At 41.0% G+C, this 13,994-nt stretch overlaps 1 protein-coding gene across 1 annotated transcript in view; it reads right to left on the bottom strand.

The window, feature by feature from the left end:
• Nucleotides 1-13,994, bottom strand: part of ANAPC1 (anaphase promoting complex subunit 1) — a 69,478-nt gene that overhangs the window by 37,617 nt on the left and 17,867 nt on the right. The window contains exons 11-24 of the mRNA XM_072141216.1: nucleotides 13,758-13,848; nucleotides 13,061-13,126; nucleotides 12,619-12,759; nucleotides 11,586-11,726; nucleotides 10,374-10,434; nucleotides 8,748-8,935; nucleotides 6,373-6,447; nucleotides 5,987-6,252; nucleotides 5,507-5,598; nucleotides 3,144-3,292; nucleotides 2,755-2,833; nucleotides 2,648-2,681; nucleotides 2,502-2,572; nucleotides 644-822 (exon numbers count right to left, since the gene is read on the bottom strand). Of these exons, the coding sequence (XP_071997317.1) occupies nucleotides 644-822; nucleotides 2,502-2,572; nucleotides 2,648-2,681; nucleotides 2,755-2,833; nucleotides 3,144-3,292; nucleotides 5,507-5,598; nucleotides 5,987-6,252; nucleotides 6,373-6,447; nucleotides 8,748-8,935; nucleotides 10,374-10,434; nucleotides 11,586-11,726; nucleotides 12,619-12,759; nucleotides 13,061-13,126; nucleotides 13,758-13,848 (1,633 nt within the window). The remainder of the gene's footprint in view (nucleotides 1-643; nucleotides 823-2,501; nucleotides 2,573-2,647; nucleotides 2,682-2,754; nucleotides 2,834-3,143; nucleotides 3,293-5,506; nucleotides 5,599-5,986; nucleotides 6,253-6,372; nucleotides 6,448-8,747; nucleotides 8,936-10,373; nucleotides 10,435-11,585; nucleotides 11,727-12,618; nucleotides 12,760-13,060; nucleotides 13,127-13,757; nucleotides 13,849-13,994) is intronic.

Raw genomic sequence — 13,994 nt, 5'->3', positions numbered from 1 at the left:
CAATGAAAAAGTCAGTTCTTCTAAAAAAAAAATGACACCTTACACAACGCCGTACGCCAAAGTTATTAGTATCAGAAGATGGCGATTTTTTATTCGTACACAAGGTTTTAATTTTTTTCAAAAAAATTTTTCTATACACATAAGTTTATAACACCTATACAAATTTGTTATCTCCATGATCGGACCGACCCAAAGAATAAAGTAGACGTCATTTGTGGCGCACAGTGAAAGCCGTAAAATCCAAGCCCACAAGAAAACGTCGCAAATGCGGTTTTTCACCATTTTCAAGCCATTTGGAATTTTTTCCCGGCTTCCCAGTACACGACATAGAATAATTAATACCATCACTATGAAGTGCAATTTGTTAGGCGAAAAATTAGCCATCACACAGCACTTTATGTGGAAAAATAAAAAAAGTTATAGATTTTTGAAGGTGGTGAAAATGGAAGTGAAAAAACTAAAAAGGGCCAAGTCGTTAAGGGGTTAAGGAGTTAGAGAACCAAGTTTTGAAGAACCAAAACATTTATGCCAAGTGAAATCCATTCCATTTAACAAGGGCAAATCTCTGTCTTCTGGTATTCCTGACAATATTACAAATGCTTCCTGGAGAAGAATGTGGTTCTCCAAACCCGAAAGTACTCACAGATTTGGCTTGCAGAAAGTTCCCTTGACAGGCTTGTTTGGAAAGATCTTGGCGTCCAATGAGAAAGCAGACAGCTTTTGGCCAGTCAGAGGCAGGTTCTTGACGACACTGATAGATGGCGTGTCTAATAGGAAGTGCAACGCCAAAAGGAAGGGACTCCAAATCTTGTAGAGAAAAACCTTCAAAAATAGAAAACAGATGCTCAAATGATACAGTACTGGCTATGTATCCGATGAGACTGTGTTATACTTCCCCCCGCGAGGGGATTATGTTTCTCTGGTTCTATTGTAAGGCACCTTTTTGATCAATAATATTTTGTTAAAACTAAAAATAGAAACCAGATATGACATCACAGAACCAAACCCTGTAAAAATAAAACCTTTGCGTCTCAAATGGTGTCAATCTTTTGTACCCTACACAGTAGTAGTTTTAGAAAACACAGACTGCTCCCCAAACCACCAACTCTCTCACAGACTGCTCCTCATGCCCTATTTTCTCTCACAGATTACCTTATAAAATTGGTAAAACGTATTGACTTGAGTATAAGCCTAAGGTGGGATACGTTGTAGCTGCTGTTTAATAAAATGTCCAGCAGAGTGCCCCCCCTTAATAAAAATGTCCAGCAGAGTGCCCCCCCTTAATAAAAATGTCCAGCAGAGTGCCCCCCCTTAATAAAAATGTCCAGCAGAGTGCCCCCCCTTAATAAAAATGTCCAGCAGAGTGCCCCCCCTTAATAAAAATGTCCAGCAGAGTGCCCCCCCTTAATAAAAATGTCCAGCAGAGTGCCCCCCCTTAATAAAAATGTCCAGCAGAGTGCTCCCCCTTAATAAAAATGTCCAGCAGAGTGCCCCCCCTTAATAAAAATGTCCAGCAGAGTGCCCCCCCTTAATAAAAATGTCCAGCAGAGTGCCCCCCCTTAATAAAAATGTCCAGCAGAGTGCCCCCCCTTAATAAAAATGTCCAGCAGAGTGCCCCCCCTTAATAAAAATGTCCAGCAGAGTGCCCCCCCTTAATAAAAATGTCCAGCAGAGTGCCCCCCCTTAATAAAAATGTCCAGCAGAGTGCCCCCCCTTAATAAAAATGTCCAGCAGAGTGCCCCCCCTTAATAAAAATGTCCAGCAGAGTGCCCCCCCTTAATAAAAATGTCCAGCAGAGTGCCCCCCCTTAATAAAAATGTCCAGCAGAGTGCCCCCCCTTAATAAAAATGTCCAGCAGAGTGCCCCCCCCTTAATAAAAATGTCCAGCAGAGTGCCCCCCCTTAATAATGATGTCCAGCAGAGTGCCCCCCCTTAATAAAAATGTCCAGCACAGTGCCCCCCCTTAATAAAAATGTCCAGCACAGTGCCCCCCCTTAATAAAAATGTCCAGCACAGTGCCCCCCCCCAGTGCTGGCAGATCACATAGACTTGCATTGCGGGGAAACCGAAGAGGTGCTGCAGGAAGAGGAGGACACTAGAAGTCAGTGCCAGAGGATGAGTAATAATTTTTTTTATACACCAGAGTAAAAAACTGGGCCTACACTTGAGTATATACGCTACATTACAGGCTATTGCTCCTTTTAGCTCACAGTTATACAGAATTTTCTACTAGCAACGCTTATCCAGACACAACCCTCCCCCATATGTTCTGCTGATCAAAGCACTTAACCCCAGTTGGGGAACACACTGAAATCACCACTGTTCTTGTGAATGGACCTCCCAAGGTTTCAGTCCTCATGAGCACCCCGTGTGAAACTGTATGTCTCTACACAATCAGCTTGTGTGGAAGTACTTACATATAAAATGGGTTCAAATACACATATTTAGAATTTAAGAAAACTGAAAGTTTTACTTTTATTCCTATGTTTAGCGTTGCTCACCTATGTCAGTCATCCAAACCACCAGCTTTTCTGAAAGACTTGACACAGTTGGAGTGGGCTTTAAGCTATACCTACAGTGATAAAATGAACAGAATGTGAACCATTTTAAAAGCAAATATAGGAAACACAAGCTTTTAAGTTTTTACCTTTTGTTCTCTTCCAGCTGTTGCTTTCTCTGCCCTAGAAGACAAAATGATTCTATTATAGCTGGGTTATGTGACATGGATACTATTAGCAATGTATGCGCTTTTACCTGCTGTTATTTTAGACAGGTATTTTGACGTCCCATTTGCAACAGCATTTTCATCACCAATAATATACAACGCAAAACTCTACAACAAATAAGACACAAATCAAAAGTGGTAAAAATATAGATAAATACAATATAAATAGAGGACAGCACTCCATCAATCCCATGGGAGTGGGGAACTGGAGAACCAATCTGAACCTTGTTCCCTAACCAATGGATGGGAGCAATAACAATCTCAGAAGATGAAAAGAGATGGATTTATGCTCAGAAAACCATAATTATTATCATTAATATAATAAAATGTTTACCCAAACATTCAGCAAATACTAAAACACTGTGATCGGCGAAAAAAAAGGAAATTCATAAATCATCATTAATTTTTTTTTTTTTACCAGCACTACAAGCTTGCTCCGATCACATATCCCAGGGAGGAATGGATAAGGTGTCAGTTTCTCTCCTTTTAGACACGAGCTCAGCCACTGATAGATACTTGGTGGATCCGAAGTGAAAAATGATGGGTAACTCATAAAGCCAATCTGAGCTGCATAAGCACAAGGGATGAAAAGAAATAGAGAAAGGATTAGAAGCTTTACATACAAATTTACAGCTCTTTACCTATACACAAAATAAAAAAACTATGCTCTTCAGTGGTAAAAAAATAGCCCTGAAAAACTGAAACTAGTGTTATGCTGACTAACAAGGAATTGAGAACTATGTTACTTTTCAGATTATAAATGCAGGATAATGCTGTTCTATTAATTCAGAACCTAACAATAATAGCCCAACCAACAGCAGTAATATTAGACATGAAAAGTAGTAGACATACCTGGGACTGGGTTTTAGGGGTTTTTAAGTTCCCCATGTCATATCAAAGAATTTTTTTTTGTAATATTACATTTTTCACCCAAAAGCTTTAAACGGATGTCTAGGTTCTATATAAAAGCAGCTTAATGCTAAAATATTTTACTACTTAATGCTGAAACCCTTTTTTCATTTTTGCGTTTATGAAGTCTTGTTATCAGTGGAACCAATAATACTTCCTGATGTCAGAATTTCATATTTTATATGTACTGGAAAGATGGGGAAAAAAATCCCAATGCAATACAACGCAAGGAAATGCGGTAATGCAGTTGTGGAGTCCAAATGCTACCTTTATTCTTTGGGTAGCAGAGATCCTAAATTTATATTGTTTATGTTACATTTTAATACTTTGTAATGCCATATCCTGTGCCATAAATATGGGACATCATATACTATCTCATACTTTGGCGTCTTTCTTTGCAGATGCCAGCACTGATCACAGGGGTTACCTTATATACTCGAGTATAAGCCTAGTTTTTTCAACACAAAAATGTGCTGAAAAACCCAAACTCGGCTTTTACTCCAGTAAAAAACAAACAAATCAAAACTCACCTTTCTGACGGCCCCCGTAGGTCTTCTGTACAATTCATCCGGCAGTGGCGGCAGGTCCGTGCGATGTGACATGATCTAACGTCAACCGAAGCCGCTGGTATTGTGTGTGCACCCGTGGGGGCCGCCAGAAAGGTGAGTTTTACAAATTTTTTTTAATCAATTGGCTGCACGACGGTGGGGTGGGGGGCTATATACACTGGGGCAGAGGCTGGCAGGCTATATATAGGCTGTGACTAAAGCATTTCCCACCCCTGGCTTATACTCGAGTCCATAGGTTTTCCCAGTTTTTTTGTGGTAAAATTAGGGGCCTCGGCTTATACACGGGTTGGCTTATACTCGAGTATATACGGTATTCCTTAGCCGGTGAGTTATGTCTATAAAGCCTTAAAGGGGTTTTTCCATCACCTAGTGATGTTTACACAATAAAGATAATTTTTAACACCTTATTTTTCAATTTTTATCATTTTTATTGCCGTTTCAGCTCTTCTCACTCAGTGATGGTCAATGTAAAATTCCCGAGTGTGGGCGGGGACTCTCTAAGCAGATACATTATGAACCAACTAGTTCTGTGTGCTGACCATGTGGTCAGATTATCAGGGCACAAGGTTTATATACACTTCTGAACTAATCTGTCTCATGTCTCTTTCTATGTGTCAGAGATGGGATGATGAGATCCATATGTATATTACACACAATGACACTCTGTCAACACTGCTATGTACCTGCTCTCACACTATGGAGAGGCACTCCTGTGCCTCTCCCCCCGCCCCGTGATAAAGAACTTATCTGCCTGTAGCTTGCAGCTTCTCTCTCCTTACAATGTGTTGTGTACATGGCAGTAGGAAGTGAATGTCTGTAAACTCCATCCTGGAATGCAGTGGGGGCGGGTCTAGAGGCAGAGAGGAGCTCAGCTCATGCAGTGTCAGACAGAAAAGAATGATGGCTTCCCTGACCCCAAGTCAGAAGTCACAGGGTCGTGTCTAGGGGCAACTGAAATTGTGTACACCAGGACTGATAAAGACAGGTTGGACTTATATCTGTCAAATGCTGTATTCTTGTTAATATCATTGAATTAGAGAATGTGTTATTATGTTATCCTGAGAATATTTAAGAATCTTGTCTACGTGGAAATACCCCTTTAAGTATTAACACCACACAGTAATAGCGTTTGCCATTAAGAGGTTGAGGGGATAAGGTCAAAAGAGAATCATGCACATACATACAACAATTATCCTATTTGTTTACAAATCCTCCTAGCAGTCAGGGCAGGTATATAGCCAACAAATAAAATCCATCTCGCAATCACTTTACTATAGAACGGTATGGAAGGTCTATATCTTACTTGGCTCCATGCAGCATGTCTGCTCGGAGTTCCTGATGAGAGCTGGATAGTCTCGGAAGTAAAAATCTGTGTAATATGGCAACTTCAGATCCCTAAAAACACAAGCAACACATTGGTGTGATCTCCCCACAGTGATATATATGTCTATAATCTCTATGCATATGGATAAGTTAAATAGACAAACAGATAAGGACTGCCATAGATATATATATGTATATATATATATATATATATATATATATATATATATATATGTATATATATATATATATATATATATATATATATATATATATGACATTTATGGCATACACAAAATGATGGGGGTGGTGGAAATGACCACCTGGTTCATTCATGCTGAGGGTGCTGCACAGGTGAGGGGGGTGCACAGACTGCCAAAATGAGGGGCCTGTGAATGTGACTTCCCTGAATTGGCCATTTCAGCCCAAGGATTGCATTGTGTACAGTACTACTAAACACCTTGCCAGCTGCAGGAGCAGGGTAACCAGGGAACGGATGCCATCTCTCATCAATGTGTTCAGTTTAAGTTCTTCATAGGTGAGATGAAGCACATAGAATATGGCTGGGATATGACTGAAGAGAAGAGCTGTAGAGTCCAGATTAAACGCTTGTTGATTATCATCCTTAGAAATGGGAACTTCAACAGGTTCCAGTTGCAATGCTTTGGCAAACACATGAAACTCGATATTTCTGTGATAGTCTGAATGTATCAGGTACTCCCAGTCCTAGAAATGTATATGAACAAATGCATGCATAAGAAAATACATGCCAAGCTTGGCCTTCGTTTTGTACATTACAGCGTTGTAATTTAGTAAACTATAGGTTTTTGTTTATAAGAGTTTTACCTCATCAGATCCTGTTTCAGATGGTCGGGCCTTCTTTGGCGCGATCACAGGTGACAATGAGCCTTCAAAGTCCAGCTGAAATGGTAAATGACACAATATAAGACCTGCTTCTCATATCGCAATGACCAGCCCCATATTTTTGGATATCATATGTGGATATATCCCATTGTCAGGGCACATGGCAAAGCACCGAAGGGAAGGAGGTGCCATGGCGTGTTTATAGAGCCCTTGTTCACAGGTGGCATTTTGGTTGCGTTTTGAAACAGAATACAAAGGCTTCACCTACGATCGAATGTTGAGGTAAAATTGCTTTAACTTTGCATTGGAAACACAATTTTAACAAAATAGGTTATCACGAGTGGAGCCTTTGGATTGCGTTTCCAAACGCAACCAAAATGCCATGTGAGAATGTGGCCTCAGGTACCACAAACCCTTATCCCAGAGAATTTCAATAATCAATAACGTTTTCATTTTTCTGTGTATAGAGCTGTGCGAGGGCTTGTTTTCTGCATAACAAGTTGTACTTCTTAGTGACGGTATTTTATATTCCATGCCGTTTACTGGGAATACAATTCAAAATGCGGTAAAATTGACAAGGAGCTGCATTTGCACCATTTTCTTGGGGGCTCTGTTTTTACGTCTTTCACTGTACATTCCAAGTGGCATCTCTTATAGGGTTGTACCAATATCAGAATTTTCAGCGTAAAACGATATCCAGAAAAGTATTGCGTCACCCGATACCGATCTGGGGGCAGGGCTCAGTCTGATTGCATTTGCATTTCCTTTGAAACACATGCGATCAGTAATGGTCACCAGAACCTTTAGTGCTTTATGTCAGTCAAGTATATGTATTGTAAAGGTTATCCAGGTAATGTTAATATAAAATACTATACTAAATAGTACAATTTAGGGCTCTAGACGGGCGTTTTTGATGTCCGTGTGCCATCCTTTTTTTGCGGATGGCAAACGGGCCTATGGGTCTTTTCACATGTCCATTTTTTTCACGGATGTGCAGACAGTGAGAAAAAAATTTCAGCATGCAGACCATGCACATCCATAGAAGTCATTGGATCCGCAAAAAAATTGTTGGCGTACGAACTTTAAAAGAAAAAAAAAAAGAATACAATATGGTGCGCATTTTTTGCAGATGAGCAGCGGGCACGCCATCTGAATGACCCCTTATTTTTGTCTTTTAATCATTTAATTGTATTATATGTTTAAAATATTATAATCTCCACAATAATAAATAATCATCCCAATAATAATAATAATCTCAATAAAAATAATCTCTGAGAAGATCCCTCTCCATATACCAGTGCATGGAGCCTGTGTCACAGTGACGCTCTTAGTTACACAAAATCCTCCCATCGATAACCACTAAGCCTCTGTCTCTCCATGGGAGGTGGAGTGTGGAGGTTGTGGATTCAAATCCCAGGCTGGGCAAAAAAATTATTTAATTGAATTAAATAGACACCTTGTGTCTGGGGAAGCCCTGGGAGGTGTAGACACCATATATGGACAGATATATGGACAGTGATATCTCCCTGGTGACATGGTCCCTGCTCTGCCGATAACCCGACACATCACTCAAAAGGATTTCCTGCGCAGTGTCTGCTCTGGGGAAGCCCTAGGACAGTGATGGCGAACCTTTTAGTGGCCGAGTGCCCAACTGCAACCCAAACCCCTCTTATTTAGGTGCCAACCAATAATTAAATCAGTAACTTATTGCTCCCTGTTCAACAACTTTCAATCATATTGGCCTCCTGAAAACAGCAACACAGTAGAAAGATGGAACAATCGTGGGGCCAGCTGGAAGTCCTGCAAAGATAATTCAGCCCTGTCTTCTTATTCTCCCTCTTCCTACAGTCCCAAGTAGCAAAGGAAGTATCAAAATATCACTGTGTGCTGGGGCTGTGGACCAGGTGCCGAAAGGGCTCTGAGTGCCGATTCTGGCACCCGTGCCATAGGTTCGCCACCGCTGCCCTAGGAGATGTAGAGCCCATATATGGACACATGATGATATTACCCTGATGACTTAATCCCTGCTCTGCCAACACATCTCAACAGGATATAACTGGGGGCTAGTAGTCGGGTAGAAAATCTGGTAGTTGTTGAAAAATCTGATCACAGATTGCCTTTAAATGTAAAGCCACCGCAATGTTTACCATTCAAGAACTACATGTAGTATAATAAAAATAATCTTTATTTATATAGCGCCATCATATTCTGTAGGGCTTTACAAATCATAGGGGACATATACAAATATAATATTACATTACAGAGTACAAACAGTCATATGGAACAATAGGAGTGAGGTATATTAAATATATACATGTATTAAAAGGTCATTCATGCAAACAGCTTCACACACTTACATTGTGAGTCCAGGACAGTTTGTCGGTGTTGTACCCCATCATATTCATAAGGCAGGTAACAAACAGGCTCCATTCAGAGTGGTTACTGGGCCCCCCTGGTGCGTTGTGGCAATTGTACCACTTCACAAGCATCTGAACAGCCACTTCTTTTGGTAAGATGTATTTAATGGCTTGAAGACACTTTTTCACTGTAAAAATAAACAAAGGTGTTTGTGAACACTTCTGACCATTTCCTAAACATTTGTGTTCAACAAACAGTGTTCACATAAATTGGTCCTGCAAGAGGTTATTTTTCCATAGACAGAAAAGTACCGTATATACTCGAGTATAAGCCGACCCGAGTATAAGCCGAGACCCCTAATTTTACCACAAAAACCTGGTAAAACCTATTGACTCGAGTATAAGCCGAGGGTGGGAAATGCATTGTTCACAGCCCCTTCCCCCAAGTATATAGCGAGCAAGCCCCCAGAAGTATATAACCAGCAGTCCCCCAGTATATAGCCAGCATTGGTCACAGCCCCTTCCCCAAAGTATATAGCGAGCAAGCCCCCAGACGTATATAGCCAGCAGCCCCCCATTATATAGCCAGTAGCCCCCAGTAGTATATACCCTGCCAGCCCTTGCCCCAGTATACAGCCTGCCAGCCCCTGTGCCCCAGTATATAGCCTGCAAGCCCCTGTGCCCCAGTATATAGCCTGCAAGCCCCTGTGCCCCAGTATATAGCCTGCCAGCCCCTGTGCCCCAGTATATAGCCTGCCAGCCCCTGTGCCCCAGTATACAGCCTGCCAGCCCCTGTGCCCCAGTATACAGCCTGCCAGCCCCTGTGCCCCAGTATACCACCTGCTGGGCCCCGGGAAATATAACCTTCCAGCCCATGTGCCCCGGTCAATAGCCCGCCAGCCCCTGTGCCCCGGTCAATAGCCTGCCCCTGTGCCCCGTTATGGAGCCGGACCCCCGCCCCATTGATGTAAAAAAATAAATAATCAAAACTCACCTTTCTGGCGCCCCCCTCGGGTCTTCTGTGTGATCCAGCAGTCAGCGGCAGGTACGTGCCGCGCACAGCGCTGACGTCAGCCGCAGCCGCTGACATCACAGTGTGTGCCGGCTGCCGGCTCACACGACACTATTGCAGCGGCGGCGGCTGATGTCAGTACCTGTGACATCACACGGACCTGCCGCTGACTGCCGGATCACACAGAAGACCCGAGGGGGGCCGCCGGAAAGGTGAGTTTTGATTGTTTTTTTCTTTTTTTTGGTGTCGGATTTAGTTTGACTCGGGTATAAGCCGAGTTTGTGTTTTTCAGCACAATTTTTGTGCTGAAAAACTCGGCTTATACTCGAGTATATACGGTAGGTTGTAGCTGATCATCAACAAAGGAGGGTTTGCTCCTTTCGGCACAACAAGCATTTGGTTTCTAAATGACAAATGTAATGGGATTTTCAGGAGTTCATCAGCCCGTTTTTTTAACTTTTTTTTTTTTTTGCTGGACGGTACAGCGGTCTATGCTTTTCAGCATCTTAAATACAGTTTTCACGTTGGGATCATCAAGTATAAACTTATTCGCTTGTGCTTTATATACATTTGTACAAAAAAAAATGAATCATGCAAAAATTGGATGAACTTACCAAGCTCAGAGGTGGCAACATCTGGAATAGTTATCCTAACCATAGATCCATTTGTCAGCTCCTGTGATAAAACATACCAGAATGTATAACTTGTCAATGCAGAAATCACTACAAGACATATTAGCAAAGAAATACATAAAAAAGGTAATCTTAACCATCAACATAGAATATTAACATTATTAATATTAATGAAGCACGAGTCAGGTTTACTTTTCATTTCTATTGGGGTGGAGGAGGGGAGATTTTCATATTGGGATAGATTCTCATATTGGGGGGAGCTCTATCAAGAGTGTGACAGCAAAATTTTTCTCGTTGCTTAAGGTAACCAATCAGAGCTCACCTTCAGTTTTCTAGTTTATAAAAAGAACTCCATGATCAACTAGAACAGTTTTGCTCTCAGACAAGTTTGTATAAATGAGGCCTGCTCTGTTTTTTTTTTTTTTTTTTAAGTTTTAAGATACCTGCATAAGCAACAGAATGGCAGGATATACAGTGGTAATACCACAAGCAAGGGGGCAAAGTTCATTCTTAGCGCCAGAAACCTTGCAGGTAATATTAGGTTACTTTCAAATTGATGAATGCTTGCCTGTCTGGAGCATATAGCAGTGGGCTGGAGAGGAGGGGGATAAGCACTGCTCACCCCTCTCCATAACGAGGTACGTTACCAGACTGTAAACATGGGAAAAGTTAGAGCATGCTCTATCTGTTCTCTGTGCACGGTACGGTGCCACGTGTGTGGGCTTACGGTACCGCCGGGCGCCCTAGGAGTCTATGGAAATATACATCCGGCCGCAATATGCCCCCACAACGCCTTTGTGAAAAGGGCCTTGCTGTGCCTTTTACATTATTAGGACTTCCTTATTAAACAAAGATTAACTCTTCATTTTCATCTGCAGCAGGATTTGCATAGTAAGGTTCACATATGCATCTGTGGTTTCTGTGTGGTTCTACCAACACAGTTTTTAATCAGTTTATCAAAGTTCCTATATTTAAAGATTTTTTTGTATACAACATTTGTATGACAGCAATAATATATTGATTGTAGAGGTTGGTTTTAATAGTGAGATATATAGTGTAGGTATGGAATAGAGATAGTTTACAAGCTAAGACATATAGAGCTAAGGATAATATGTACCATGTAATATTTCAATAAGTGCAAACTTGTGTGACCTGAAGCACAATGATATGCATCACTCATAGAAGATTACTCACCAGAGTTAACCTATTGTGGACCGAATCTCGGACAGAATGTATGTAGGTTCCAAACTGATGAAAAGTACAGTCTTCAATATAATTAGACTCATGGAGTCTAGTGGAATCCCGGAGCTCAGGAACTGGAGAAAGCATTCCCGCCTAAGAAAATAAAATATTTAAAAAAGCAATCTATTTAAAAGGGAACCTGTCACTTCATTTGCACATATACAGCCAGTGACAAGTTCCTATAGACCTCTATTAACTATCCGTCACCCTTCTTTTAGCTAAAAATTGTTTGGCTCACATCCACAGAGTGGGGCAGGTCCTGCTCGGTGAGCTCCTCCATATCTAATCCTCCCCATGCCTTATGCCTCCTTACTATTCAGCAGTTCTGATCACGTGACCAGAGTGACATCACCTCAGGTCCTTTAGACTCTTAATAATAGAAAACTGTACCCCATGCATGTATCTGACCACATGAAGTGACAGCAGCCTCCATGGACTTCTACTCCTCTTCATCCTTCATGGAGGCTGTTGTGATTTCATGTAATCACATACATGGTGTACAGTTTGCCATTTTCTTGGGGGGGGGCAGCTATCCATCGCCATGACAGCCTCCGAGGCGATCTCGTTTTAATCCCTTCATTACAATGTAATGAATGAGGAGGAAAATCCCCATATACTGCCATACTGTAGTACATAGAAACATACCATTCATACACAAGTTATAGCACTTAACCTAGGGACTGCCTTTACATTTTTTACGTACATTTTTAGAAGCTGTGTACAAAAAAAAAAAAACATCCACACTATTAAGACAGCTGCCGCTATATTCATTGGTCCCTGAGTGCCGATAACATTTTGTGATAAAAAGTATGAAAATACACACTTTCATTGAAAAAGAAGAACAAAGGAAAACTTTTCCAATATGATCTGTGCAAAATAATAAAAATTACAATTGAGTGCCTTCAAAAACTCTTTTACATGAAGCTACAAAACCTGGGGGAACCCATAGAAGATGTAATGGTGACATGTCATTAAATATTCTTACCACTTCTTCCATGGGGACCAAATGTTTGTTCAGTGGTTTTGTAGGGGTGCTGATACTCTCCAGAGGAGTACTAGGCCGCGGCATTGGATTCGACATGGTGAGAGAAGGGGCAGGCAGTCCCTGAATAAAAATCTTTCCTACCTGTGGCATGAAAAAATAAAGGAGTAAAATACTTTTGTGTGCACATTTATGCAATACTTATATACAGAGAAATGTGCAGTAAGAACCAGCCATTCTAGCAATTGTAGAGTCACTTTGTGATACAGCTGTGTTTCCATCAGCTGTACTATTTGTTCATTTATACAAATATTTAAATAGAAGAGAATACTTACTAAAGTATCTACTACAATAGACAGGTTACGGAAGGCGAAAAGTCCCCTATAATAGAGGCGAACTATAATGTTAATGGGCAACTACAACCTGTATGGCTAATAAAACTTACCCTCACAACACCGGTGTACAAAATCAAATTTCCATTGCTCTCCAACAACACCATTGTGTTAATACTCTAGAAAATAACCAAAATAGTAAGAATAAGCCAGGAAAGAAATGTAAAGAGTTTAGATTAAAGGGGTTGGCCACTCTTTTACATATATTGCCCATGTGCCTTTATAATTCCTGAACTTCCACAACTGATTAATCCTCCCTCATGTCTCTTGTAGTGCTGTAGTTTGTAAAGTCGACAAAAAACACACACACTAGACACTGCCCCTAGGACGGACTGAAGGACTGAGAAAGGGGGAGCTGTGTATATATATGTAGAGGGCAGCATGGGGAGAACAGGGAAAGGCTGAAAGCTCTCAGAGGAGGCAAACGTACAGCTACATATACATGCAGAGATATGTCGAATGGAACAGATTTATTGAAAAGTGGCCAATTCCTTTAAAAAAAGGTTGTGTTATTGTAGACAGTTATCACCCATCTATAGCATAATAGAGGAGTGTCTGATCCCTGGTGATGTGACCAGAGATATGAGAAGGGAAGCCACATGCTCAACCTCTTCACATGGAGGGTTGTAAAAGAACTTTGTGTAACCAGTTCTCATGATCATTGGGGTCCCAGCGCCAAATCCTCCAGAATTCAGAGGATACACTGACCCAATTCCTGCTAATAATAATAAAATACAAATTTGAACATACCTCTACAGGTGCAGCATCTTTTGCCGATATGTTGGTAACAGAACCAAAGATGAGCTGGGACTTGTCGTTACTCTCTTCAAACTTCACCATCCTGAAAAAATTAAAGTAGCCAAGACCTAAAATAATTGTATTCTCCACATAATGCACAGATATTAGATGCCTTGCTTAAGAACCCATTATAAAACTGTTATTTTGTCTAGAAAAAGTTGTGTGTTTTGTCTCCCCCAGTGTTAATAC

This window comes from Engystomops pustulosus, chromosome 3 (genome assembly GCF_040894005.1).
Source record: "Engystomops pustulosus chromosome 3, aEngPut4.maternal, whole genome shotgun sequence".
Lineage (NCBI taxonomy): Eukaryota > Metazoa > Chordata > Amphibia > Anura > Leptodactylidae > Engystomops > Engystomops pustulosus.
This window is presented reverse-complemented; position numbering and strand designations above follow the sequence as displayed.